We start from the raw sequence: 25609 nt of genomic DNA on the forward strand, positions 1-25609 counted from the left end.
TTTGTGAGTAAAAATAAGAATGTTATTTAAGTAATAATTAAACAGTGGCATATTATTAATTATTAATATTACTATTTTAAATGAGGTTCCAATTTTGTGAAGGACTTTGGGAAATCATTATAAGTGAAAATTCAGCTCAGTGAGAAATAATGACGTACAGGTTTGTGCTTCACAAGAGCATCTCTGCTTAAGATGCTAGAATACTTTCTAATCCTCAAAAGCTGAACAGGAAAGATGCAGGCCTGCACATGTCCACCAGAAATGTGCACAAGAATAACGATGCTCTACCCACTAGGAATGGGCTTGTGTAGCAGAATGCTCTATGCTGGGGTTCTGGACATGAGGGGGAGGGGCCTAATCTTCTTTGGTGCATTAATGTGCTTTCATAGCACAAGCATGAGAATTAATACCGACTGAAGTGCTCTTGAAGAAAGACATTTATCTCCTTATTTCTTCTGGGATGGATTGCTCAGAGCTGAAGGAACACCAGGCCAGCACCAAATCTCCTGCTGCCCTAAATAGTTTTTTCAATCTCCTTTTCAATAACCCAAAGTCAAGGCTGTCTCACTGCTAGACTAGTGCTTCTCCAGGAATCTTCTCATAATGTGACAGGACCGAGCCATCTCTAATACAAATCAACATTATTATTTTCAAAGTAAGCACTTTAAAGGGTTGCTTGGAACAAGAAAAGACCAATTTTTTTGAGCTGCATGCTATTTGGCAGTTGGTGTAAGATTATCCTGTGAATTGCATCACACTGAATAATACAGTTTATTCCGGTGCATTTTAAGTGGAACTGGATAAATAATGTTTGATACTTGATTAATGTTAATAAGCAAGATGCTACAATTAGTATGGTTGTGTTTATAAATGATCACACTCTTCTTTTCTTTTTTACATTCTTTTCTTTTAATCTCTAGCAGATAGTGAGAACAAAATCCATAATGTAAAACATATTAACTCTGACTCAGAAATTCATTTACATAGTGCAAATTTATGGCAAACTAAAATATATATCTAAATGGTTAAAAAATTCATCCTGCCAAAAATGATGCCAAATTCTTCCTCTCTTAATACTTCTATTTGATGCCCCCCTCTCTCTGTTGCTTCTTAGGAATTTGTAATGAATAAAAAAGAAATATATGATATAGCTTCTACTCATCAGTTATATCCATACTCCAAGGAAACCTTACATTTCGTTTCTCTCAGTTGTTTTTAATTTTTTGCTTTTCTATAAAAATGGAATTAGAACCTACTATTTTTGGTTCTTTATATATATTTACTATAAATATATATAATCATCCAATTAATATAATTATCACATTAATATACTACCTTATTTTTTGCACTGGTAGGGAGGTTTGAACTCAGTGTCTCACACACACTCTAACTTGATTTTTCCACTCAAAGCTGGCAGGCACTCTGCCACTTGAGCCATATGTCCCTTCCAGTTTTTTGCTGGTTAATTGGAGATCAGAGTCTCATGGACTTTTCTTTTTTTTTAAGTTTTTTATTGTGAAAATTCTGTACAGAGGGGTTACAGTTACATGAGCAAAGTAATGAGTATATTTCTTATCAAGCATTGTTGCCTCCTCCTTTTTTTTCTCCTACCATCCCTTCCCTCCCACCTCCACAACCATCCCCATCACCCTAAATTGTAAAGTTCAGTTTTCAGCATAGTGTCTTGTATATCTCATTGTTACAATGGGTCAACCTGTATCCCTATTTAAACATTTTGTTTTTTTTCCCTTCCCCTCCCCAAATTATACTGACATCAAATACAGTGAAAACAGGGGTTATACCGTGGGGGAGGAACATACAAAGCAACAAAAAAAATCACATAGTACATTATAACTACATTAGAAACACTAGCAAGAAAGAAAAATTCACTTGTGTCCCTATCTTGGAGTTCATTTCGCTTAAATTCATCCTATCTGGTCATATGTACATAGCTTTTGACCGTTTGTATTTGTCCCACACATACTAGTTAACTCTCATGGACTTTTCTGCCTAGGCTGGCTTTGAATCATGGTCTTCAGATCTGTCTCTTGAGTGACTAAGATTACAGGCATGAGCCACCAGCACCCTGCCCAATATATTTCTTAAACATGGTTTTCTTCTATTGGATTCTAATTCTGAGTATGTGAGTTGATTAATTCTGTAGTTACTCGAAGTGATTGAACAATCAATAAAAGAGAAATTTCACACCTAACCTTCAATATTGTAAAAATACTTTACTGTGAAATGCTCCTGAAACAGTGTATTTTGACAAGGCCTGCTTCCACTTAAGTGTGTGTAAAGTCAGCAGGCAAGTTTCTCAACAATCTAATGATCAAGTATTTCACCTGTCATCTCACATCAAACCATAATTTTTCCCATGGTAGTATTCAACTTACCTCACTCTAGCCACTATTAATGTATTTCTATAGCTTGTAAAATATCTAGTTATCACTCTGTCTATTCTCCCTTGCTCAGGCTAATGATTTATTCTTATTTTTCTCTAGGATATAGACCCACAGCTAACTGGATTTAATTTATAAGAGGGAAATCTACAGTCAATGGCCACTCTCCCCACACTGCAACTATGGGAAACAGAATGGTCAATAGGATATGGTCTGATAAAGAGTGATGATTGAAGATGCTGCTTGTATACATGGGGAATCAATGAGAGCTACTTGCTGCATGAAGAGAATTCTGAGCTTTTCTTGACAAGTGCACCTTTGAGAAATCAGAGGCTGATTCTACCCATCTATGGTCTTTCTCAAGTGGATATAAACACATTGGCTTCACTGAAACCAGACAACTAGACAACCGATGTGGCATCATGGCGCTGCTCAGATGCACGTGGCCAAATTACGTTTGGAGAGCCATGATGGCAGGCTTGGTACACAGGGGATTGGGGGCTTCCTTGACTCTCTGTCTTCTGGGATGTTGGCTTCAGACTGCGCATGTACTGTCACAAAAATTGGATGACGTGGATCCACTGGTGACAACCAATTTTGGAAAGCTCAGAGGAATTAAGAAAGAACTCAATAATGAAATTTTGGGGCCTGTTATTCAGTTTCTTGGAGTTCCATATGCAGCCCCACCAACAGGAGAACATCGTTTTCAACCTCCGGAACCGCCCTCTCCCTGGTCAGATATCAGGAATGCCACTCAGTTTGCTCCTGTGTGTCCTCAGAATATCATCGATGGCAGGTTGCCGGAAGTCATGCTCCCTGTATGGTTTACCAATAACCTGGATGTGGTTTCATCTTATGTACAGGACCAGAGTGAAGACTGCCTCTACTTAAACATCTATGTCCCGACTGAGGATGGTGAGTTTACTGCAGACAAAACAGGAAGATCTATTTATTTTTGTCTATCCTGAGTTCTAACAATATTAATTCATGTGTACTGGTAGTGTGCATGGCTTTTCCTGTTGGCATGTAGACATATTTTACATGCGTGCATGCTGCTTTTTTGGTTTATGTGTATTGGTGTACCTGTTCTTTTCTTTTCTTTTCCCCCTCTTTCTTTCCTGTATCTACTCATTTTCTTTCCTCCACAGCACGTATATGGAGGTAGAAATGGGCTCCTAGTTTCCATTTCCTACCAAATGACTTCTGAGAAGATGCATCAACATTTCCTCATTGCATGTACAGGCTCAACGAATTGGGGATCTTTCGCACTCAGTCAATGCAGGAGTGTAATAAGTTAGATAGTGGTGGTTGCATGTTCCGGCGGTCTGTAATGGAGCGCCATGTTATTTTCTAGTCTTCTATTCATTTTTCAGTAAAAAGAATATCCAAGGAATGTGCCAGAAAACCCGGCAAGAAAATATGTAGAAAAGGAGGTATGTATAAAAGTGGAAAAAAAATTGGGTGCAAAAGCTTGCAAAGGAAGAACAATTTATTCCCCTTAAGGATGATTGGCTGGTGCTGCAAAGTGAATGTCTAGGTGCTGTGTGGACCTTTGATCAGGTTTGTCAAGGAATAGGAAGATGGGTAAGGATGGATTAAGCTATTTGGCCTTGGCCAAACTCACCTGTGATGCCTCGTATTCTAGTGTTCCAGGGCTGATAATATCTGTAAGAACTGAATTTCTACTTGGAGTTGGCTTACACAGAACAAGATAGGCTGTTAAATTGCCTGCAGTGAACCTAAACAGGCTGCCTTACCATCTGGTTAGTTTTGATATCCGATAGCTTTCTGTAGAGATATACATTTGTGTTCTTCAAATTGATCAGTTTAGTCCCAAGTTCATTTGTTTATTCTTAGCTCCTTTTGAAAACCTTATGAACTTTCTTATCATCAGGATAAATTTGCCATAGTTATTAGGCAATTACCATGATAAGATAACAATGTTTTTTTTTTTATTCTGAGAGCCTTTTTTCATTTGCAGCCACCCTTACAGAAGAGAATAAGCTTTTCATATCTTACACCAAATATTTTCAGTCTTAAAATCAGTCTAACCTTAAAAAAATACTTATGTTAAACAATTTAAAACAGAAGGAAGAAAGTGATTCAGAGTTACAATTAAATAACCCTTTAAATCATCCTCTAAGCAGATTGAGCAAAGACAGCTGCAAGCTTGTATCTGAATGAAGCTTGTCCACACTCCATTTTACTCCCGTAAATCACTCATAGGAGAGAATAGTTTCCTATGGCAGTAAATCATCTAAGTGTTACTTTGACCTTATTCATAACTTTGTGGAATTTCCAATCTTCACACAGAAGTCATATTAGTATTCTAGCAGTGCATGTTCTATCTCTCTATGCACTTTCAATCTCCTGGCTGGACCAAGTCAGATTTTATTATAGCATTCTGGTGAAGCAGGGAGTGTCTGACTGATCTGTTTTCTGTGGGGGATTGAATTATATAGAAGACACTTCATTGAAAAAAAATCTCAACTGTGGATCAAAGGATTTGCATTCAATTGACTTTTATTTTTATCCTGGTCTAATTTCTTTGGCAATATTAGTAGAACAGAATTCTCTGTTCATTAAAAAAATTAATGTCATAATTATTGGTAAAGCACAATATACTATGAAGACAGATATGAAGGCAATGGGGGTGTTTTAAACAACAACAAAACAATAAAGAATAATTTCTTGGTTTCCCCAAATGAGAATAACTGCAGTAATTTACATGCTTTCAACTAATGTACAATAATACTGCAGTGGTTATTAATATGCAGCTTAACAAGCATATGTAATTAGATAAGTGACTTTCTCCTCCTATCTTAAAGCTGTTGATTCACAAAGTAATAGATGCAATACTGTTGAAGAATGCATAATTAGAACATATGACATAAAAATACATGCGATCATGAAAAAGATAAGATAGTAAATTAGAAACTGACCTTTATTCCAGAACAATTTCAGAGAAAAAAGAGATTTGTTAGAAATTCATTTTTTATTATCCTTTGGAATGTTGGTTCCATTTGCTTCATAAGAGAGTTGGCAAAAAGATATGTAGGCTGTGCTGTTTATCTTGGCAAACTTTGCATTAATTTATAATTATACTGGGGAAGATATCTATAGATACCTACTGAACCATGTACATTGGATATTGTTGAACTCTTGTGCTATTTATTATATGTTTCTAGTTAAGCTTCATTAAAATATTATTTTGCTAACTCTTTCCTTGCTTTACCATGATCTGTTTGGCCACTTCAAAAGGTTATAATCTTTGTTCAAGAAAGTGTCCATTATTTCATATTTATTTATGTGTATGCTAAAATATACTTCATGTGGAGTGAGAATTATTCAGTGGGATTCCAATGTTTATCAATGGCAGCTCGGAAACCCTATGCTTAGTGGTGTACCTTTTGTTTCATGCTAATAGATTTGTGGCTTGTCTGTATTTACCTTTTCTCAGGAGTATGCAAGCATTTGTAAAGCAGACGAACCCTTTTTCCTGTACCAAGTATTCTATAGTCTGTGCACACTATATTCATTCAGAACTATTTCCTAATTGCCAATTACAAGCCATGTAGCATTCAAGGGTATCAGTAATGAACAAGATCAAGAGCACTCTTCCCCGTAGAATTTATATTCTAGTAACTTTACAAAGAACAACACAGTTCCTGCATTGTAGGCTGTACAAAATGAAGAAAATATTCATTTTCAAATAGATGCCTTTTTATAATTTTTAAATAGATCATTTACAATATTTTCCTGTGCATTTGAAGAAGAGAAATGCATTTTTTATCGATAGGCTGCCTCTCATTTTGAAACAAGTCCCAATGGCACATTTTAATCTATCCTTTTATATTTCCCATGATAGTTTTAGCCATATGTTAATTACCCTCTAGATATTTCTTCAGGGTTTTATTCTTGTAAAACTGAAAAGCGAATGCTTAAAATGAGATGAGTAGCCACACTTGGACAAATATACAGATAATGTAATAGAAAAAAGACTTTGGATATGAAGGACATTTCTTTTTAAATATTAGGTGTTTTGCATATGCTATTCATTTCATTACCGCATTTACAAGAGGAGTTTATTACTATGTATTTTATAATAAAGTCTGAGAAATTAGTTATTTTGTCCCAGATTTTACTATTAGTAAGGACAGAATCAGCTATGCCTTTGCTTTGTTTTCTATTTAGATAGTAGATCTTTGTTCAATAGATTGTCTCATAGCAGAATCAGAGATTTCTTTGTCTTTTTCCTCTTTCTTTCCCTTTCCTGTCTTGCTTTCTCCTCCTCCTTTCATCTATCTTCCTTCTTTCTCCTCCCTTCCTTCTTTCTCATTTCCCTTGATCTTCTCTTTCTCCCTTCCCTCCTCTCCTTCTCTTCCCTTCCTTTTTTCCTCCCTAACTTCTTTTTTCTTTCTTCATATTTTTATCCTGAGTTCCTCTTATTCTACCAGTTGAAAAAAATTTTCAGAGTGAATTAGGTCAAGCCAATATTAGCAACTTATTTCTAGAAACAGGCTTAGCGCCCATTTTGGTGAATACTTTTAATAGTGCATGGGTTTTCTATCTTCCCAGAGTAAGATCACAGCACATCCTTCCCTAGCCTCTCTCAAGGAGCAGCTTTAACTTCTTTGTTTCCCTTTGTTTCTTTAGATTACTCTCTTGTGAGACTTGCTAACAAACAGTAAGGGTCAAATATTAGGCAGTCAACATAAGGAGGAACCAGGGACCCAAAAAATCCACAAACAAATTGATTGGCTCCTGATACTCTAGAGTTGCACAGCCTGTGTTTCTTCAGCACTTTCACCATTATTTGCATAGTTTTTCCAAGATGAATAAAAAATCAATTTTCATGTCTGTACTTATGAGACTTGCTAACCCAGTTTTTCATTTTTGTTGTACAGTTTGTATTGGGTAGCCATTTTTAGAGATGGCTATGGTAAAATTCCTTGTATCTTGAGCATGCGGCTCCTAACATTCCAAAGTATTTTACATGATATTATTTAAAACTCTTTACTTGAGGGTTTCTTGATTCATTCAAGAGCATCCGGGCAAATGTAGGTTTTGTTTGTTTGCTTAGCAGAGGGATGGTATTTTTTCAAGTTAAGTATGTATAATGACGACTCTTAATCACTGCTAATGTTTCCAAGGTTTTAAAAAGGGATTATTGTCCAGAATTTTTTTCATTCTAGCTCATATTCATCTAATTAATTTATTTATTTGACAAATATTTATTGATTGCTTACTCTGTAGTAATTATTGCTTTGGGTCCAAAGGATGTATTAGTGAACAAAACAGAAGGAAAACCTTTTGCCCTCTCGTATGTAGTTCATGTCCAAGTTTGTCAAGGCAGACTGTAAACAATCAAACAAGAAATAACTAACTTGTTATTGTGGATGAAGGGGAAAAGTAAACCACAGCTGGAAGACCAAAAGTGTGGATGTCAGAGTGAGGATAATTTCATGTTAGATGGTTATGATAATGTTTGCTTGAATAAAGACCTAGTGAGAGTGTAGTAAGGTGCGAGTCTATTTTGCAAACTTAAAGAACAATAATTAGAAATATATCTTGTGTGGGAAGGGGTGTGTGAGAGACAGGTAAGGAGATTTGATATTACTGGATTTCATTTTCAAGAATGTACTCTAATACCTTGATAAGAGAGTGTGAAAGAGCAGAGATAAATGGAGAAAGCAGACAGAACTAATATAATCCAGCAAGACCCAGGTGGTCCAAGAGTAGACCAGCTGAGTAATTGTCAAAGTGTGAGAGGCTTCACAAAGTTTGAAGATGAGTTTTTTTGATCAGTTTGTTTCAGGCTATAAAAGAATCCTCCATGTTTAATCTGAATACTTGGAAGAATAGCTTGGCCATCAATTAAAATGAGTAGTACAGAGTGGTCTAGAACAAATGGTACGGTAGGATGATCCTGGCACTGGTTTAGGACATGGTCAATGTGAGGTGCAACTTAGGCAACAAAGGGTAGATGTTATTGAATCAGTATCCTTAATCTACTTCCTGAGCCAACTTCAAAAGTCTGGTGGAGGTGGAAATAAAAATTTGGGAGTCAGTGTGGTGGACAAGATAAAGATTCGAAAGTCAGAAATTGAGTGAGCATAAAGAAGAAAGCAAATGGAAATAGAGAAGCAAAAGAGACTCAAAAGATGCATCCATGTACAGGTGGACCTGTTGCAACAATGAGAAGTACAAGTTGTCATGTCCAAATCGAGCTTTACAATGTCGGTCCGGGGTGGGGGGGGGAAGGGGGGGAAGGAGAAGGATTGGGATTGGGGGGGAGGGGGGAGGCTGGGAAGGGATGTGAAGGGTAAACAAAGGAGGAGGCTGCAATGCTTGGTAAGAAATGTACGCATTATCCTGCCCATGTAATTGTAACCCCTCTGTACAGTATCTTCACAAATAAAATTAAATTAAATAAAAAAAAAGATGCATCCATGTGCGCATTTCAACATCAGTGGTCTGAAAGGAGACAGGGAAAAGCTTCAGGGATTAAGGGCGAGTTACATGTCTGATGGAAGGTTTGTTAGTCAGCTTTCCATTCCTGTCACAAATATTCACCACGACCAACTTAATAAAATGAAAGGTTTGTTTTGGCTCCTCATTTCAGAAGATTCAATCCAAAGTTTCTTGGCCCCATTGCTTTCAGGTCTATGGTAAGGCAGATCGCCCTGCTGGAAGTGTGGGACAGAGGAAACTTCCAGGTGATTGGGAAGCAGAAGACAAAGGAGAAGGACCAGGGTTTCATTACTTCTTTCTGGGCCATGCTTCCTCATTTACCACCTCTTAAAAACTCTCTATCAGCCAGACAACAGTGGCTCATGCCTGTAATACTAGCTAATCAGGAGGCTGAGATCTGAGGATTGCAGTTCAAAGCCAGCCCAGTCAGGAAAGTCCATGAGGCTTTTATCGCCAATTAAACACCAGATAACAAGAAGCGGCTCTGTGACTCAATTGGTAGAGTACTTGCCTTGAGCTGAAGAGCTCAAAGATAATGCCCATGCCCAGAGTTCAAGGCCTATGACTGACCAAAAAAACAAACAAAAAAGGCTTTACCACCTGCCAATAGTGTCCTAGGCTGGTGACCAAGCTTGTATGTAAAGGGACACTTTGATACATAACAATTAAAGGAAGTGATCTAAGACTTTTTTTATTGTTGGCTTAGAAATTAAATAAGAAAAAATGCATCAATGCACGTGGTAATCAACTCTACAAATGAACTTTTGTAGGTTAGCAGTGGACTTTCACACTGGGGTTGGTCTAAGAGATTGGGAGAAGATTGAGAGCTAGCTAGTAAGCAATAGTAATTATTTTAAGGAGTTTTGTTCTAAACTGGAGAATGAAAAATGGGAAAGCAAGATCAAAATTCATTGTTATTTAGGTTAAATTGAGAGAAATTTAGGAATTTTGTATAGAATATGAAAAGAAGTAGAAGAAAGACAATATAATTTCTGAGACAAAATTCTTGAACAGGTGAGAAAGATGGGGTTTAGTATGTAAGTAGAAGTTTTGCATTAAAAAATATGGCTATGTAACTTGAGGTACTATGTTGCTAGGCAAAGTATTGAGTATGTGCATGGAAGTAGTAATGATTAGAGTTCTGTTCTCATTGATTTTGTTTTCCTTTTCTTTCTTTTTTTGTTGGTGGTAGGATTTGAACTAGGGCCTGGGTGCTGTTCCTAAGCTTTTTCCCTCAGGCTAATGCTTCTACCACTTTGAGCTACAGTGCCTCTTTCAGTTTTGTGGTGATCTTTCCTGCCTGGGCTGGCTTTGAATTGTGATCCTTAGATCTCAGTCTCCTGAGTAGCTAGGATTACAGGCATGAGGCACCAGTGACCAGCTACTCACCGATTTTTTTTACAGTTTTGTTTCATTTGTAACATTCCAGGAAATGAAGATAGAATTGACACTGATGAGCTCTTACTGAATTCTAGGCATTTGGCCATATTAACCTTCAGGATATCACAACAATCATATGAGATTTCTTACCCTAATTTTATGGATACTCAAAGAGGCCAAATATCCTGAGATTCATAAAATTTTCTCATGACCAACTAAGTTCATTTGCTTTGAGGAATGAGCAAACTCAAAACAACAAAGACAGATCCATAGCAACAGCAGCAATCATTTCTATTAGAGATTCCAGATCAAATAGAAAATGAAATTGGTGGCCAGCTTGTTAGTAGGAAAAAAAATCTCCATATTGGAACATAATTATATCTGGTTCATTTGGGACTTGAAGATGAAGGGGAAACTCTATTGAACTCTAGATCGGACTTTGCATTTGAGTTAGTAGATGTGGTCAGATTCAGGCAAGTCTTCTGAAAGCTGAAATTTTAAGTTGGATCTCTGAAATGAAGCCAATTTATAGGGTTGTAACATTTAAAATGAACGACTTCAATTGTTCATTGTTTGCTGACAGTCCAACAGAGTTTCCTGAAGCTGATGATTAAAAGGCCACTCTACTTTCCCAGAGAATAAATACTTTTTATCTTAAAGGAACTGGGTTGAAGTTGAAAATACTGAAGCCACCAGCAAAGAGTTGTGGCACAAAATAAATCCTTTGTAGAGATGGTGACCCTTTCTTCTATCCTAGTAATATTATTCTCTGAAGTATTGTTTTCACATATAAATTATGATTCAGTCTTTTTTTCTAGCTGACCTCTTTATTGGTCACCATTGTAGATTTTATTGATAATATTTTATGCTTTGGTATTTCTCCTATGAATACTTTTTACCTTTTTTCTATCCCTCCCCATGGTGGTATAGGTCACAGTGGTTTAGGACATGATCAACTTCAAAAATCACGTCTGGTATCAATCTATTAAAAACATACTCACTTTGTAATAAGGACCAGAATGTGTTCCAATCTATCTACAACATTCTGTAAAGAGGGGCTACAGTTACATGAGTAAGGCAATGAGTTCATTACTTGTCGACTATTGTTACCCCTTCCCTTCCTTGTTGTTGTCCCACTATCCCTTACCTCTCCACCTCCTCCCACACTCCTCCCACCCCACCTCCATGCATCTCCCCCTCTCCCCACCCCCCCAGTCCCATAGTGGTTTCCAATATACTGTCCTGTGGGTATCCTTGTTGCAATGGGTCATCCTGTGTCCTTGTTCCTGTGTTTTGTTATTCCCTTCCCCTCCATAGATTAAACATATGTATGTACATGATGAAGGGTATCAAAATCAAGTACAGTGACAACAGGGGATATGCCATAGAGGGAATAACATACAAAGGAAAAAAAAACAAAAAAATATCACATGGTACATTTACAACAATAACAATAAAGACAGACCTCTTGTGTCCATATCTTGAGGTTCATTTCACTTAGCATCATCTTATACAGTCATATGTACATGGCTTTTGAGTTTTTCAGCTCATCTGATAAGATTATCCTATATATATACTAATTATTGCAAATAAGGAAAACCATGGGACCTAAATTTCTTTGGGACTGTGTTACTTCACTTAATAGGATATTTTCCAAATCGTTCCATTTCCTAACAAATGGGGCAGTGTCGTTCTTTCTGATGGAAGCACAAAATTCCATTTTCTTGATCCACTATGTACAACTTTCTATGCATTGGTTCACCCCTCCCAACCATCCTTCCCTTCCACCCACTCTAACTTCTGGACTCCACCATTCTATTCTTAACTGCTTTGAGATAACTCTTCCATATTGAGCATGCCATTGAGATCACATGATACGTGTCTTTCTGTGCCAGGCTTTTTGCTCACACAACCCTTTGTAAGTGGATGGATATACCTAGGTACCTTTTCCTGCATTAGTTACCCAGAACTGGCACAATAAACTGAGGCTCTGGAGATGTACTTTTCCCTCCTCTCACTCTGGGCATTTTCATCAGGCCTCAGCTCTCCTTCATTTATGCTTGCATTGCTCCAGTTTTCTGCCTCTGGTGGCTTTCTTCTCTGTGTGTTTCTCTGTGGGAAGGGGCCATATTAAAACAGTATGATATGATCTTAATAACATATGTAAAGCCCTTATATCTATTTGTTGCTGTATTGTTTTGCATGCTTTCAGCAACAGAGAAGTTTTTGTCTAACAGTTTGGGATCTTAAAAGTTTAAGACCAAAATGTCAGCAGGATTAGTATCTTCTAAAGGCCAAGAGGGAAAATTTATTCTTGGTCTTTCTCCTTGACTTAGAGATGATTTATTCCCCCCATCTTGACATAAGCATTCTCAGTCTCCCTGTAGGTATGTCTGTGTGTAAATTTGTCCATTTAAAAAAATAAGCACACTATTTACATTATATTAGAATCCAACCTCATAAAATTATCATCTCTAATTATATTAGTAACTGTTTTGCTTATCTTTTATCATGGTTCATGACCAAATAAGGAAACAATTTAAGGTCAATCGCTGTTTATTTTGTTCATGGTTTTAGTGATTTAAATCCAAGGTTTCTTTTTCCCAGGTACCTGGGCCAAACAGCATAGTTGTAGGAATAATGGAGAAGGATCTTCTGTACCTCAAGAAAGACAGGAAGAGGCTAGAGACAGGAAGTGGTCAGGGAATGAGACCTCAAAAGACCCATGCCCAGGGACCTACTTCCTGCAGCTAGGTCACGATGTAAGTTTTTGAAACTATTCAAAAAATAGCACTACCAGCTGGAAACCTAGGCTTCAACAGATGAACCTGTAGATTCACTTTATATTCAAGTCACAACATTGTTTTAATCTGTTTTTCTATCAAGGGAGGGTATTGTGCTTTTAAATATCCAAGTGTTTGACTTTGTGTAGAGAAAATGATTCACTTTTTAAAAATATTGACTTTTGAATATTTTAAGCAGACAGATGCTTACATGCACACCTGGTTTTAGCTAAAATCTATATTTTAGCTGGGCACCAGTGACTCATGCCTAGCTACTCAGGAGACTGAGATCTGAGGATCACAGTTCAAAGCCAGCCCAGACAGGAAAGACACATAAATACACTTATTGCCAATAAATTACTCAGAACAAGTCAGAAGTGATGCTGTGTCCCAACTGGTAGAGCATAGCCTTAAACACTCAAAGATAGCATGTAGGCCCTGAGTTCAAACCCCTAGGACCAGCTAAGAGAAAAATATATCTTACTGATGTAAAGATCTAGTAACATTTTTCAAGTCTGTTTCATTTACCATAACTAAGTAATTAGACAAAGTTTTATAAATAAACATTTTAATTTAAGCTGGGTGCCAGTGGCTCACACCTGTAATCCTAGCTACTCAGGAGGCTGAGATCTGAGGATCACAGTTCAAAGCCAGCCCGGGCAGGAAAGTCCGTGAGACTCTTATGTCCAATAAACCACTAGACAACCAGAAGTGGCTCTGTGGCTCAAGCAGTAGAGTGCTCGCCTTGAGCTGAAGAGCACAGGGACAGCATCCAAGCCCAGAGTTCAAGCCCCACGACCTACCAAAAACTTTTTTTTTTAAATTTAAGATCCATTTCCTTGTTTACTGCAATTCTATTAATCTAGTATCTAGTTAGTGACAGCATTAGACAAATTTAATTATTGCCATGATTTTCCGTTTCAGCAGATAAAATGTGCCAAAAATCAGATTTAAAACAATGACAAAAGCATCTTACATCTTAATAGAATGAATTGTAGTCATTGAGACCATAATTTCAATTTTCAGATACAGACAACCTGATTGATCAATAATCACCATAACTACTTCCCATCTGAGGACTTGAAGAAAGAAAGAAAAGAAATAGAAAGGAAGAAAGGAAGGAAGGAAGGAAAAATAGAGAAAGAAGAAAGAAAGAAGGGAAGAAAAGAAAGAAAGGAAGAAGGAAAGAAAGGTTTCCCCTCCTTTCTTTTCTTTGAGGCAAGGTTCATCTGTGTAGCTGTGTCAAGAAGGAAATGACATAGTGTCCTCATCTGAAAAGAAGGCTGGGAAACTTTCCTCTTTTCCTTTCCTATCCTATCACCTTCTCACACTCCCAGTGTAGGAATCCTCTTCTAGAATCTTCTTCCTGAGTTACTCCAAGTGAGGAGAACAAGAGGTTGGAGGTAGAGGGATAGGTGATACAGCAGTGGCACTGGGACAAATGTTGTATCAATTCTAAGTAGCACTAGAAACAGCTGCTCCTGGGACAGGAAGAGGGAGCCCAGGGAAAACCAAATAAGGACATCAATGTGCTTTCTGATTTGGATTCATAGAGCTCCCTAGAACATGGGAATGTCCTTGGTTGGAGGGAGGTGTGTCTGGAAGGTAGAATGTTCTAAGAGGTAGTTCTGACCTCTTCTCCTGTTACCCACCTCACCATTTGCCTCACTCCCCATTTCCCTAACTGGCCATCCTCTTTCATCCAGCAGGTCCATCGTCACTGTGAAAAACAATGCGTGTATTGTTGTGGTACAGTCATTGACAAGCTAGTTAGACCCTGAAGTTTCTGAGCTTCTCTGATGTAAGCAGTCAGATAAACAATTGTCTCCTCTCAAGACTGACCCTTCAACTCTCATTATTACAGCTATGCATGCTTTCCCCAACCCTACCAGGATAGCTCAGCACACACCCCTTACATAGATGGAGACTCTATCAGCCAAAACAAGGTTTATCATCTTTTTTTTTCTTTTTTTGGTCGTTTGTACTGGGGTTTGAACTGGAGGTGTCATGTTTGCTAGGTTGGTGTGATACTGCTGAGCCATGCCTCCAACTCTTTTTTTTTCACTGCTTAGATTTAAATATAAGCTTACTTTCTGCCTGGGTGTTCATCTAAGCTGCACTGCACCTACTTTTAGGCTTTCTAGGCATCCCTGGGATCACAAGTGTAATTACACCAAAAGTAACCAGCTTCTGTGGAAATCCAGTATTGTGTACTTTCCTGCCCAGGTTGGCTTGGCAGCAAGACCCTCCCGCCTTTCTGTTATTTAGCTTAGGATGACAGGCCTGTGCTAGTGTACTCAGCCATGTATTGTGAAGGAAGCTTGCAAACTTTTCTGCCTGGGTTGGTCTCAAACCACTATCCTCCTTCCCAATTTTGCTAACATTTCAATGTCAACACTGTTGCCCACTGTGATTGTGTTAATTTAAATAGCTTAGAAATCATTCATTTGGGGGAATTCGCTGTTTCTATAAAAGCTAAATGTTGATAAACTTGGATTTTTGAGGAGATCAGTTTTACTTAGATCCTGACTGTGAATGAAAGGGTTGGGGTGAGGTTTCTTTCTTCTATTTATAGCTTTTGAACAACTTTGTACACGTGTGGAAATAGGAGAGGGTGTCATGAGTTGGGAAAAGTATGCAGCTTTGTACGATTTTTCACTGGAGTTTCATACTGTCAGAGGAGACATTGGACAATCCAAAGCAGGGATTCCCAGATGTGTGACGTCTTGCTCCTTTTGATACCCATGTTTCTGGTTTGCATCTTACTGTCTCTGACTCAGATCTCCTTGTGGTTTCCTTGTGTCACATGCCTGCCAACCTCCTACCAGAGGGAAAGTTGGGCAGAACATGTTTTTGTCTGCAGAGAGCTTACATTCTCATAGCTTACATTCCCATCCTTCAGTCATAGGGAACAGGAAATATGAACAGATGTCTATGTTCATATTCCCAGGTGATGGTAAGCTCGATGTGTAATAAACTCTCAAAACTAACAGGGAAATAGCTATTATGTGCAGAAAAAAAGGGTAATGATGCTGATATTTGGCACTGTACTGCCTCTAATAAAACATTTAATTAAATCTTTAAATGTGTATGGAGCACAAAATATGCAGATCAGGATAAAACCCATCAGGCATAACCAAAACTATAATTATATCAGCCCTGTTTCCTGAGCCCACCTGAGTTGCTCTGCCAAGAAGCTGAGGTTTCAAACTTTCTATCCATCTGGGCTTGTTTTTTAAAATCATTTTATTGTAAAGATGCTGTACAGAGGGGTTACAGTTTACATGAGTAGGTAATGAGTACATTTTTGTCCAGCATTATTACCTCCTCCTTTATTTTTTTAATCGCCTACTTTACCTGCAGAACCCCCTTCAAAGCTTAGGAATGCTTAGGAATGCAGCAGCTGCCAAGTGACTAATTATAGACCATTGGTTCCAGATGTGGAGTAGCAGCTGCTGTTCTCCAGTGCTTTACTCCGTTTTGCATAGTGCCCTGGGGTAGACCCCAAAGATACTACAGGGCTTTAAATAGCTACCTTAATGAGACCTCACTATCTGGTGAGAGAGGCAGACACAGAAAGGGTAAGTAACAGTATGGCAAGAATGTCGAGGAAGGAGACCCAGGGCCATTACAGGTACATATAGAGAGATGACTTGGTTAGGAGACGTTTTGAGACAGAAAATTGACTCTATAAAGAGCACTCTAGTATTTTCATGCCTTCAAATCTGGTACCTTGAATGGGACCATTTTATTGGACTTCTCCAGATCCTCCATTTCCTTCACCCCCATCCACAGCCTCTGATGTTTCTTCTTCAGCCATCATAATGCCATTGTAACTGGGCTTCCAATTCCTCCTTTGGTCCTACAAGCTCAAAACTCAGAATCTGACATCTATGGTGTTACACTCCTTACCATGCTTACAAGATCCTACATGATGTCTCCTGCCCACCTTTGCAAGCTCTTGAATGGTTCCCCTTCTCTTGACATTCTGTGATGTCATACCCTCCAACCTGTGACTTTGACATTACTATTTATTGGGATTCGACATACAAAGTCTACTACTTTTTCTCACATCTGACTGAGCCTTGTCAAAGTGCCTCTTTTTGCAAGCAGCTTTTGCTGCTCTATGAAGGTAACCCCATCATATTCTTTCTGTTCTTTCTGTATTCACTTGGTTATTATTATTGTTTTTTATTGAGGGAATTGTTTGGGTTGGTTGTGGGGTCTGCACTCAGGGCCTGGGTGCTGTCCCTGAGACCTTTAGCTTAAGGCTAGTGCTGTACTACTCTGAGACAGGTCCATTTACAGTTTTCTGGTAGTTAATTGGAGATAGGAATCTTACAGACTTCCTTGCTCTGGCTGGCTTTGAACCACAATCATCAGATCTCAGCCTCCTAAGTAGCTAGGATTACAAATGTGACCTACCAGCGCCTGGCTTTCACTATATGTTTAGCTCCATATGAAGTCATCTTGCTCACTTATGTGCTTATGTGTTTATCCTCTACCTTCCCTGCAATATTTCTCTTGTTCACTGCTATGTCCCTAGCAGTCACAACGGATTCATAACACTTGTTGAAAACATGAACAGCCATAAGAAACAATGTCCTGTGTTGGGAGCAGTCTTCATTTCCCCATCTGCATTCATTTGAATAATCCTACCACCCAATGGCAGTAATAACTACCATAGATCTTCACCAGATACAGGAAATTCAATTCCTTCCTGCTATGCAGTCAGTAGCTGGATAGGGCACAGTTCTCCCCAAATAAAGACCATTTCAAGGCAAACATCAGAGTCCTTAACTAAGAAATAACAGTGTTCAGTGGCTGACAGATAGAACCTGGCCTGTGGTACAGTGGTCCCTGGGGCTGAGTGGCTGCCAACAATGGAGGTGCTTGGCTCTGGGCCTGTGCATGGGAGTGCCAGCCACAGTGCCTCTGCACTGATTTATATTTTAATATAGGACATCAACAATGCATTTGTGTAACAGGAGCAATGAGCACAAGCTTCCTTATCCAGGCCAGACATTTTATTTTTCCCTTCCCACCTCGTTCTATTTAAATTTCCTCCTCTTGCTACCCAGTGTCAAATTCCTTGGCAAAGAGATCTTTTTTCCTAATGATTTCTTTTTCTTCCTTGTCTACATCTACCTTTATGGCAAGACTTCTTGGTGCTGTTCATTGGTATTTTATGTGAGTTTGTGGCAGAGACAGGGCTCAGGGGATATAAGAAGAGGTCTACAGCATTTCTTAAAGGGAATTCTATACAGCATGACACAGCTCCTCCAGTGGCCTGTGATCAGGAGCACATAGTTTGTCATTTCACCATCTGATAGTTCATTCATCATTAAGGTGCTCATGTATTCATTAACGTGTACATTCATTCAGTGTTATTTTGCTCTTTCCTTCTTGGATTAAATATCACCAGTGACAAGATTTCCAAGAAAAGAAATATCTATCACTGTGTGTGTGTGTGTGTGTGTGTGTGTGTGTGTGTGTGTGTGTGTGTGTGTGTGCCAGTATCTAGGGCTTGAACTCAGGGCCTAGGTGCTTTTTCACTCAAGGGTCACCACTTGATCCACAGCTCCACTTCTGGCTTTTTGGTGGTTAATTGGAGATGAGAAATTCACAGACTTTCCTTCCTTGAACTGAAATCCTCAGATCTCAGTACTACCCTCAGTAGGTTTTAAACTGATGTATCCCAGAGAGTGAGTCTATACTGTACTTTGGCAGAGTTTTTGGAATACTATTGCTACCCCAGAAGTGATGGATTTGGGGCATGGCTGACAGTGTGCTGTTTTGGTTACCAAGATAAATGGAGAAGCCAATTGGTTTTCTAGTTAATGGGCTGAATCCCAGATGCTGGGATTAGAAACACATGGTAGGATGTTGAGTGATCCTTTGCCTCTTGATGCCGCAGGTGGATCCTCTGTGAGATTGACGACAGATGCACTACAGAGCACACTGCAGGGCTGCTACAAGATGGAATATTAGATTCTTGGCAAGGCCAGTTACCCTTGCAATTGAACCAATTCCTGAGCCTGGCAAGGTTCCACTCTTGGTTAGAAAATCCATTGTCATCATTTTGAAATTCATAATGAAATCAAGATTTTAGACGTCAGGCCGAAACTCTTGGAATCCCATGTATCAGGTCACCCCTGTATACCAAATAGAGACAAAGCAATGGGAAGAGAAATGAGGCTTTGTATGTGGCAGCCATGCGTGGTAAGACAGGGCTTGGCTATATCTTCAGCCATCCTCAAGGGTGCAGACATTTGCTTTTGTTTAAAAGTGGAGAACTGGGAGCAGGGGCAAAGAGGAATGCCCAAGTCCTGGCCTGCGTGGCCACTACCTCATCCTTAGAGGGGTCCTGGAGACGTTGCTATCATTTCATCACTTGAGAAGAGGAATAAGTCAGGCATTGTTGCCTAAGAGATAGTCAGTAGCCTGTCAGCTGTTCTCTTCCTTTGGAGCATTTTACCTTTTGCTACATGATAATCAGATGCCATTGACTCTCTGATGTTTTTTGTCACAATATGCTTACAGGTAAATTTTGTCTTTTCTAGAGGTGACTGTAAATAAAGGTAGAACAGAATTTCTCAGGTCAAAGGGCATTAACACAAAGGGGAGTGTGTTCTAAAATGCCTATATTTCATCTTCCTTTTAATTAATTTAGAGGTCTAGCAAATTAGCTTGTAGTTTCCCTTTTACAATAGTAACTTTTGAAAAAGGGCTTCTCCATTTTTCTCGTGTCCCTGGGCTCAACAAATTATATAGTCTGTCCAGCTTCCTCATTCTTCTGGTACATCTCCCTGGTGCATGCCTGCAGAGGCTCATATGAATCTGAGAAATCTCACACTGGAAACCTGCAGTGCCTGTTAGATGATTATATTAAAATTTTCAACTAAAACACAATTAGTAATTGTGTTTTTACCCTTAAAGTTTCCTTTATATCTAAAGGAAACAATGAGAAACAGATACTCTGCCATTTGGGAGAAATAAAAGTTTTGTTCTCATTCTTTGTACATTTGTTCATTCTCTAATGAAGCAGTTATTGAATGTCTAATGAGTCCTAAACACTGGAAAAAAACTAAGATGTGGTACTTCACCATATGGGAAAATCAGGCAAGGGCTAATAAAAATAATTATATATATATATATATATATATATATATAATGCCTACTAAGGGCCAGGAATTTTTAAGGGTCATATATATATTATATATATATATATCAACCTGATTCCCTTTCACAGATATGTAAAAAATAGTTACAATTATTATCTTTCTTACTGCAGAGGCATATAAGACACAAATAGGTTTCATAAACTGTATATAAACTGTTTTCACAGCTTGAAAGTAACAGAGCCAGGATTCACAGCCAGGCAGTCTAGCTCCATTGACTGTGCCCTTAACCACTAAGTGTGTTGAATGTTTGTGTAGCTATGGAGGTAGTAAGTAAGGTTTACAGATGGTAGGATGTTGCCCAAATGAGGGTGTGCCAGCAGTGGCATGGGTGGGAGCTGATGAGAAAAGTCTTTGTCCTATTAATGAAGCTGGAAATGGATAGTGAAGCTGGGAGGGGGAGGGTCTCTCCACTGAAGAGGAGAATTGTATAGGATGAGAGAAGAAACAAAGGAGAAGGCAACAATGCTTGATAAGAAATGAACTCATTACTTCCCTCATGTAATTGTAACCCCTCTGTACAGTATTTTCACAATAAAAAAATCTTAAAATCTATATACATACATATATACATACACGTATGTGTGTATATATATATATATATATATACATACACACATATATATATATGTATGTAGGTCTCTGCTTCTAAGGTGGTTGGAGTTTGCCCTTAAGCAACAGGAAGTTATTGAAGGATTTAAATAAAGGCTTGGCTTGATCAGATGTTCACTATCAATTGTTCTCTCTGATGCCAGTATTAATGATGGACATGAAGAGTGTGGAACCATTCTACAGTTTGCTTCAACAGTGTGTGGCAGTGGCAGTGGCAGCAGCTGTGAGTGCAGGGCAGTAAGGAGAAAATGAAGTGGGAGATGTTTATTGGGCGATTCGTACAGTCACTGAGGGAGACTGAGGAAGGATATCCCTTGGATCCCCAGCCTGGCCCTCTGCACAATACAGTGATTCCTGCCTGCTGCGCTTACTCCCCCAGTGAACCTTCTGTGGCATGGTTTGATCACTAGGACACAAGAAAGCAGAACAAAGTCAGGCATTGCTGACTCATGTCTGTAATCATCGCTGCTCAGGAGGCTGAGATCTAAGGATCTCAAGTCAAGCTAACATGGGTAGGAAAGTCTGTGAAACTCTTACCTCCAACAAAAACTACCAAAAAGCCAGAAGGGGAGCTATGATTCAAGTGGCAGAGTGCTAACCTGTAGCACAAAGGGTCAGGGTCAGCACTCAGGACCTGAGTTCTAGCCCCAGTGCTGGCACAAAAAAGAAAAAAGATAAGAAGAAACAGGACAAGAGTGAGATAAGGAAAAAAATCAACTGGGAAAGGTCCTAGATTTGATCTACAGCACCATGGGGAAAAAAAAAAAAGGAGAAAAGGAAAATTGTCAAAGTGTGCTTAGTACAAGGAGAAAGCTCCAGAAAACATGGACTCTTTTCTACTGGCTGAAATATAAATTTCTTAAAAGAAATGTAATGGATATTGATTTTGTTTTACCAATTTAAGTTTGGAGTAGAACTTGGAAGAGAAATATGCATGCTGGAATGAGGCAGACCTGTCAGGAAAGAGTGGCCCTGAGACAGGCAGTCATATCTCTAACCCATCCTTGGTTGTCTGTGCATGCTTAAAGATGAAGTGAAAGAAATCAAAGACAGCAAAGCATACACTGACAAGTGGAAAAAGTAAAGGCATTTCTTTAAATGTAAATTGCTAAGAGGAACAGGTGGGTGCATAATTTCTGTAATTTGCATTAGTGACTAGACGAATGAACACCATTTTTTATAGAATATATGTTGATTGAATTCAGTATGTACCTTTTTTTTTGAAGTTACTATGTGGTGAGCTATCTGTTCTGTGCTGAATTATAAATCCAGTTTTCACAAATTAGTCATCCATATTGATATACAGGTACCATACTCAGATACTTAAAAAATCTAGCATGAGGATAAATAAATATATACAAATAAATAGGTATACTATAAGACTAAGGAGGTCATTGGCAATGAAGCAAGATTTATTATTTTATTTTACTGTGCTGGTACTGGGGCTTGAAGTCAATGCCTGGACACTCTCATTTAGTTTTTGTTCAAGGCTGATGCTCTATCATTTGAGCCACAATTCCACCTCTGCCTTTTTGTTGGTTCATTGGAGATAAACATCTCTCAGCATTGACTGCCAAGATGACTTCATGATGCTCAGATCTCAGCCTCCTGAGTAGCTAAGATTATAGGCATATGGATCCTAGCAAGAAACAGTTTAAAACTTCCTAAGAATTCTGAAGGTTAGGGGAGAATCAGGAAGTTCTCTTAAAGGAATAACGTTTTGGATCAATTGACAAATTGGATCATTGACAAATGAGACTTACAGCAAATAGAGCTATGGGGCTTTTATTCTGAAAAACAAACAAACAAACAAAAAAGCCCAACATTGCAGTTAGTATCAAATTGGTTACATCACAAAAATATGGAGTTGTTTGGAAATACTGATTATGATAAAATATTAAAGACACTAGAAATTCAAGATGGGCAGTCTGATTATCAGCAGATATTCAATGATGGTTTAGAGGGAAAGGATTATTATAACCAGATCTCTGGTTTCAGCAAAGGATGGACAGGAACTGTGAAGGGTAGAGAATATATTTTAAGGAAGGAGACTGTTTAGAACGTAATGGCTCTATAGTTGATATGACACATGATGGAGCATGGGCAGAGAAACTGCAAGGCTTTGAGAGACTTTGTGAAGCAGGCATGATCAGCACTAGTAAATGACCATAGAAGAGGGTGGAGGGTAAGCAGAAGACATTGGGATGGCTGTCAACAAGTGGGAGTCAGGATGGCTAGAAAGAAGATGACTCAGTTAATAGACCATATTTCCAATTCTACTCTAGGGATGGATTTTATGAAATTTTCAGCAAAACTGATTATGTGAATGAATTTCCCAGCCTAACATGATGGTACAAAGAAAAGGAATTGATGGGTATGTTGGTGTGTCTTCAAATAAAATATTAATCTCAGCAATGCAATGAAATACAGTAACATTTATTTTTTATCAAGGATGAGGAAAAAGATGATGCATTATTTTTGCATTAAACTTTCTCGCTCATTGTCATTTCTGAGCTTTGTATAGATCTGGATTCTTAAAAGATAAATGAATATGATACATAATACTTCTCCCTAAAAAGGCCCCCCACTGCCACAGGCTGTTATGAGAATAATTCTCCTTGACAAGCTGAGGTTGAAAAACACATAAGGTCAATTGCACAGTCTCAGCCTGGTTTCTAGCTATTAAACTTCTCTCTTCAGTTGCTGTGCTTATTTGCATGGAAGTAGAATGGATTCAGAGCACACCAAAGCAGCATAGCTCGGTGTGATGCTGGGAGAAGTACCTTTACTCTAAACTCACCCACCCAGATCATTAAAACCACATAACCTCAGAGAAGACAGACAATGAGGACTGTGGTACCCGGAGTAGACAATCAACCACAGCAATGGCAGAAACATCTGGATTGATCAAAGCAAATGAGATACGCAAATTGCTTTTACATGCTGACCTGCTGGAAGGAGAGGAGAAATAGTCTCAGAAAAGAAAAAAGAGAGGGAAAATCAAATTCATTTTTAGGATTCTAGGAAGATGACGTTATGGTTACCTGTGTCAGGTGATTATGGTGGCTGGATTCATAACTTCTCCCTCTCTCTCACTTTCTTTCTCTTTCTCTCTCTCTCCTTTCCTCACCCCTTCCTTTTCTTTCTTCTATGTCTGCACTGTGGTTTAAACTCAGTTCCTGGGTGTTTTCCCTTAGTTTTTTTTCTCCCTCAAGCTAGTGTTCTACTTCTTTAGCTACAGCTCCACTTTTGGCTTTTTGGTGGTTAATTGGAAATAAGAGTCTCACAGACTTTACTGCTCTGGCTGACTTCGAGCTCTGAACTCTGATCCTCATGTCTGAGAGAACCTTCTGAGTACTTAGTATCACAGGCTTGGGCCACCTGCATCTGGTTTAACAATTTTCTTAATATGATTCAACTAGGATAATTACTTATTACTTTGGTATTGTTATTTATGGAGAGAGAGAGAGAGAGAGAGAGACAGAGAGAGAGAGACAGAGAGAGAGAATGGGCACAAAGTTAGTAACTGACCCAATTAGTAAACACAACAAGTGGCCTTATTTTCTGCCCAATAACAGATGCAGGCCTTAGGGAAGCTGCCTGCTACTCTCCAGTTCATTGAGCAATTGACTTCTTCAGTGCATTAATTATGCTGAAAGAGTTAACAGAGCTTTTAAATGCATTCTGCACCCCAAGGGGGTACAGAACATCCCAGGGAACACACTGAAGAACTAGGCTATAACTATTCCTGAAACCAATCAAGAAAAATACCAGCATCCAGTACAGACACAGATGCTGTATTTGTTTTTCTTTCAAGTGCTTTGAGTGCCCTATCCATGATGGAAGGCATCTCAAAGCCCAGTGGAAGCTAAGTGTGGCTAAGCTGAGGGATTCCTGCATCTACCTTTAACACATACACCTGGCATGCAACTTTCCTTGCACTTGAGCTCAGAGCCTGGGCACTGTCATTGAGATTCTTTTGTTATTCCACTTGAGCCACAGATCCCCTTTCAGGTTTGTTTGGCGTTTTTCTTTTTCTTTTTTCAATTATTTGATTGGAGATAAGAGTCTCATGGACTTTCCTACCCAACAGACTTCAAACCTTGATCTTTGGCTCTCATCCGCCTGAATAGCAAGGATGACAAGTCTGGGGCATTACCTCCCACATGCTTGTTGGATTCTTACAGACAGGAACAGCAGCAGCAGTGAAGTTTCATGGGTGTTTCCTCTGGGAACTCAATCTACTGACAAAGGAACCTATGATACATAATGTGAGCATAAAATAGTGAGATAATTGTCATCAAAACAGAAAGATTATACCCTTGGAGAATTATAAGGAAGGAGCAGTGATATCTAATTGTGCACATATTTTTGTATGTTTTATTGTAAAAATGCTGTACAGAGGGCTTATAGTTACATGAGCAAGGTAATGAGTACATTTCCTATGGAGCATTGTTGCCTCCTCCTTTGTTTTTCCCCTACCATCCCTTTGTGCACCCATTTTGTATGAGGTTAGAAGGAACAGTCAGATAGAACTTAAAACTAATGTTGAATGCTCAGGAGCTTGAGATCTGAGCATCAGGGTTCGAAAAGTCCATGAGACTCATCTCCAATAAACTACTCAGAAAAAGCCAGAAGTGGTGCTGTGGCTTAACTAGTAGAGCACCAGCCTGGAGCCAAAGGTCAGTGTCCAGGCCCAGAGTTCAAGCCTGAGGACCAGCATTTTTGACTTATACAGATATAGATGAGTGGACATGACAGGACCGAGTGTGTGCCC

General features: G+C 38.7%; 1 protein-coding gene across 7 annotated transcripts in view; it reads left to right on the top strand.

Annotated features, from left to right (window-relative positions):
* The window catches only part of Nlgn1 (neuroligin 1), an 845315-nt gene that overhangs the window by 161528 nt on the left and 658178 nt on the right, over nt 1-25609 (top strand). For 2 of the 7 annotated variants that reach the window (XM_013016181.1, XM_013016182.1), the window contains exons 1-2: nt 497-510; nt 2980-3317. In XM_013016181.1, coding sequence (XP_012871635.1) covers nt 3212-3317 — 106 coding nt within the window. In that variant the 5' untranslated portion in view covers nt 497-510; nt 2980-3211. Of the gene's footprint in view, nt 1-496; nt 511-2504; nt 3318-3775; nt 3836-25609 lie in introns of those variants that run through there. The other 5 variants (XM_013016179.1, XM_013016180.1, XM_013016176.1 and 2 more) reach the window with 4 other exon arrangements.

The sequence above is a fragment of the Dipodomys ordii genome, unplaced genomic scaffold (assembly GCF_000151885.1).
Source record: "Dipodomys ordii isolate 6190 unplaced genomic scaffold, Dord_2.0 Scaffold30, whole genome shotgun sequence".
In the NCBI taxonomy this organism is placed as follows: Eukaryota; Metazoa; Chordata; class Mammalia; order Rodentia; family Heteromyidae; genus Dipodomys; species Dipodomys ordii.